The following is a 4,693-nucleotide window of genomic DNA, read 5'->3' as shown; positions in this document are numbered from 1 at the left end:
CACTGAGGAAATACATCAACTTCGCGCTGTGGATCGCCGGATCGGCTTTCACCGTGGAGTCCAGCCCGGGGGCGTCACATGTGGTTGCCGCAAGCCCGCCGGCCGTTCCTTCGTCGAATCCGCCGGCCGCGCCGTTCTCTAGTCCACCGGCCTCCGCTCACGGTACACGGCATCACAGTATGGTAGGGGCGTAACATTTCCGTCACACGCTTGAGGTATTCGGCCAATCACAATGCACTGGATAGCTGGCCAATCAGAGCACACCTCGCTTTTCAGACCGATGAGCTTTGTAAAAATCGACGCGTTTCAGAAAGGTGGGGCATAGAGGAGAAACAATAATGTACAGTATGTGGAAAATAATGTGCTTTTTGAACCTTAAACCGCATAAACACATTTCATTACACCAAATACACAACATAATGTTCTTTTTTGCAACGTCATATGACCCCTTTAAAAATACTATAAACAATTTAGTTCATTATACTACTGTTATCAGCCGTCAAGTAAGGGAGTAGATAGGACCTACCTCTTTTGAATAAGTACTTCTTGACTGTTAAAAAATGCATTCAATAGTAATATAAGTATGTCGTATGAATGTAATCTGGCAATACTACATATGTCATGTGTCACTGTCATGCGACCTACAGCATCAGTTGCCATTTACAACTATTCACTGGATCCGCACTTCTTACATCTTACAGGAAATAAGTAGGTCACTGGGTGCTTTTGGCCATATGTTTTATGAATACTAGGCTACTCTTTTCATATACTGTTGTTTGTTTATTATATAGTAGGGAAGTATGAATATTTGGACGTAGCCAAATTTCTTTTTTTCTCCTTGGTTGGCTGTGCGAAGTATTAACCTCAAATCTGCCTAATTTAACAACTATAACATCACATAGCACATCAATAAACATGAGTTGGAAAGCATTTTCTGGAGTAGATGCATAGCTCCAAAACTCCAAAACAAAAACAAAAAACAAAACATCACAAAAAAATTTAAACAAAATAAAAAAACAAAAACAACTTTAAAACAAAATGCCAAAAATGAAAAACAAAACAAAAAATTATTAAAAAAAAACACCAAAGAACTCTAAAACAAACAAAAAAACACTAAAAAAAAACAGTAAACTAAACAAAACAGAACAAAACAAAAAGAACTTTGAAACAAAATAACAACAAACCACAAAAAAAATCCTCCCAACATGACAAAAAATAAAACAAAACACCACAACACAAACAAACAAACAAACAAAAAACACATCAAAAGCCACTAAACAAAACAGAATAGAAATAAATAAAACAAAAAATTAAAATAAAAACACAAAAGTTAACTAAACTAAAGGGGTCACATGAAATAAGCATTTTCTGGAGTATATGCACAGCCTACTCATGTAATTCTAATGACTAGTTACAAACCAAAATGCAGCAAAATTCCTCTAAAAAAACAGCTTCTATTCATTAGTTGCTAGGCAGATTTTCCTCATAAAGACGATGTAGATTTAAAAAAAAAAAAAACAGTAGTTTGTGACTTATTCACTGCAGGATAACAGTCAAATCAAAAGGTGTCCTTTACATCAATGCAGTCGACAACCTTGAATTCCGGTCCCTGACTGCTTAATATTTAACACTTATTTTGACCTGGTGATGAATTTTTAACAGGCTCTGTTGATTACCAGTATGATGTTCTACCGAAAGCCTTCAAAACTGCACCAAAAAAGCTCGTTTATTTTAGATTTTTAGCTGAAAATTTGATCTAAAACTACTTCTAGGCAACCTATCAACATGAGCACGCCGTTGCTGTGACAACACCCCATGTGTGTTTCCCTCCTGCCTGAATGTGATTTATATCAAAGGAGATCTAGCGAGCACATCAGCGCAGCTGCCAGGAGAGTCTCACGTCGTACTACACTAAAGAGAGTAAGACACGTATGACACACGCAGCAGAGATGTGTATACTGTACAATAAATAACCATGATTGACTATTGTGGACAAAAGTAACAAGGAAAGAAGAGACAGAAAGAGAGGCATGTTGTCTTCCCTCGTCTCTATTCTCTGTTTGTTCATCTTTTCTCTGTTCTACAATGCAGCAAACCAAGCAAAAAGAAGATATCTGGCAGAAGAAATCTGGAATCCTAAAAAAAGCGAAAATATCTAGATCAAAAAAAGAGAGTGACGGCCCCATGCGAACTCTCTGTGTGTGTTTGAGGCCTGCCGTGACACGAAGCATGTCCTTATTTAGTCAGAATCGATTGAAGGGTTAAAAAAAGATGGTAGCTGCTGAGTTTAGTTGCCATGGCAACACTGAGGCACAGTTGGAGGTTGGCACATGCACTTGTTAGTACTGGAGAGCTTAGCTTCATTATTTTTTGGGGGGCACAGGGGTTAAAGGGATAGTTCACCCAAAAAAATGAAATTCTATTAAACATTTGTTAATTGTAATGTTGTTTTAAAACTGTATTACTTTCTTCCATGGCAAAAAAATAAAAAAATTTTGAATAATATTCTGTATGTTCTTTTAACAAAAAAAAAAAGTAGTAGTTTATAGCATTATTTATGAAAGTCTTCTGAAGCCATACAACATTTTTTTTTTATAAGAAACCCTCCCAAATTGTCCATATCCACCTTAGCTTTCCATGAGGGTTTACGAGAGACTTAGCAATGGCCAATTCTTGAACGAATCAGACTTTTAGAGTCAAGCATTTTTTTAATGAATCAGTTGATTTGATTCACAGAACCAGTCTGAATTATAACTGACAAAATCAGATTTGACTCTTAGCACTTAACATTTCTCTGGAGGGGAAGAATATCAATAAACAATTTGGTCTGCTCCTCAAACAAAGCTATTGATTTTTACCGATATCCGATATGCCGATATTTTTCCAACTCATTTTGGCCGATAGCCGATGTCGATACCGATATATATCCTTTTGTTTGGAAACAACACCAAGTCTCTTCCTATGTGGAAATTATAAGGAAATTATTTTTAATTTTGTTTAGTTTTTAACAAGAACTTATTTGTTAGAATTAAAAAAAACAATAATGAAGTTATTTTAACTATAAATAAATCGCTGCATTTTTTTTTTCAGAAAGATGCAGTAGTAACCTTAACATTTTATTTTAAGATTTAACATTTGTAGATGGTCTAAAGCAAAATAGTTGTAAAAATTCTAAAAAATCTTTTAGGGCTCATAATTTGTTTTAAAAAAATAACATATTACACATTAATTAATAAATCAGTATATATAAAATTATTTAATTTACAAGTGTCATGTTTGTGATTAAATTTGTAAGCTATAGCTTCTGACCTTTAAATCAAAACATACTCACGATTTTATGACATCAATTACTGCTTTATTTAATCAGAAACACAGTCTAAATGTTACTTGTGTTTTAATTCAGAAGATTGGTATAAAGCTGTTATAAGTTTGTGTAGAACACTTTCATGGTGCATTTTGTGTCCTTTTTGAAGCCTAAACACTCCAGTCCCCATTAAAAGTTATTCTATAGGGAAACAATTATCAGGTCATTTTTGGGTGAGCTATTTCTTTAGGATCATTGATGTGTGTGTGTGTGTGTGTGTGTGTGTGTGTGTGTGTGTGTGTGTGTGTGTGGGAGGGACACTGGCCAATGTAGAACAATAAGTGAAGGGGCTATTCTGCCCCCAACTCTAACACAAACTCATTTAAATATTTCTTTTCTTTAACTATCCACATTTCTTTTTCTTTCAGGGAAAAGGCAAACTCACCAGTCTCTTGGCAAACTCCTTATTTTCAGACAGGAATCCATAGCCAGGATGAACCTATAAGAGAGAGAAAGAAAAAAATGATTTACCTACATGCATCCATAGAATTATACAGGCGACATTTAACAGCTTCATTGCATCAACTCAGTTTATAGATAATAACACTGTCCAGGGCACCATGTTAATAACATATGACCTTGTTTACACCAACATGGATTAGGCTTCAACTGTTCTTAAGTCCCCTGTGTTTTACCTTACACACACACACATACATACATACACACACACTCACACACACTCACAGCTTGAGCTCCAGTCTGCTTGATGGCGTTCATGATAGCATCCATGTTCAGATAACTTTTACTTGTAGGGGCAGGGCCAACACACACAGCCTCATCAGCCACCTTCACGTGAACCTGAGGGAATGAAAACACACAGGAAAATTGTTGAAATCCTTATGTCACGTTTCGTTTTTTGAACTGTCGGGAAAAAACTGGTTTACTTATAATTTATTTCCTTTTTTTTTTTTTTTACATTTTGTGACTTTCATTTAGGAGTCATTAACATTTCTGCAATTTGTCGACACTCTGATGTGTTGTGGCATGTGCGTACAAACTTATTTAAATTATGATCTTTGAGGGTCAATTTGACCTGCTTTTTTCATTATTAATGGCAACTGCACAGACTGGGGGAAAAAAATTTTGTTTGACGCATTATGTGCTTAATTTCTAAAAGCATATTCTATTATGATGTTTAAAGGTTAATTTGACCCACTTATTTCATTATTAATGGCAGCTGAACAGACCTGAAATGTTTATAAATGTTTATATGTATTTTGTTAAGCAAGTTTCTTTAACTACCCTCTAAGGGCATTAAAGGGGACATATGATGCGATTTCAAGTTTTCCTTTCTCTTTGGAGTGTTACAAGCTGATTGTGCATAGATAA

The 4,693-nt window shown here is 35.3% G+C and overlaps 1 protein-coding gene across 1 annotated transcript in view; it reads right to left on the bottom strand.

The window, feature by feature from the left end:
* Positions 1-4,693, bottom strand: part of LOC107654247 (propionyl-CoA carboxylase alpha chain, mitochondrial-like) — a 56,432-nt gene that overhangs the window by 40,106 nt on the left and 11,633 nt on the right. The window contains exons 5-6 of the mRNA XM_016441257.1: positions 4,049-4,162; positions 3,750-3,803 (exon numbers count right to left, since the gene is read on the bottom strand). Coding sequence (XP_016296743.1) covers positions 3,750-3,803; positions 4,049-4,162 — 168 coding nt within the window. The remainder of the gene's footprint in view (positions 1-3,749; positions 3,804-4,048; positions 4,163-4,693) is intronic.

This window comes from Sinocyclocheilus anshuiensis, unplaced genomic scaffold, assembly GCF_001515605.1.
Source record: "Sinocyclocheilus anshuiensis isolate Anshui unplaced genomic scaffold, SAMN03320099.WGS_v1.1 scaffold551, whole genome shotgun sequence".
NCBI classification, from domain to species: domain Eukaryota; kingdom Metazoa; phylum Chordata; class Actinopteri; order Cypriniformes; family Cyprinidae; genus Sinocyclocheilus; species Sinocyclocheilus anshuiensis.
Note: the sequence above shows the minus strand (reverse complement) of the source record. Positions and strands in the feature narration are given on the sequence as shown.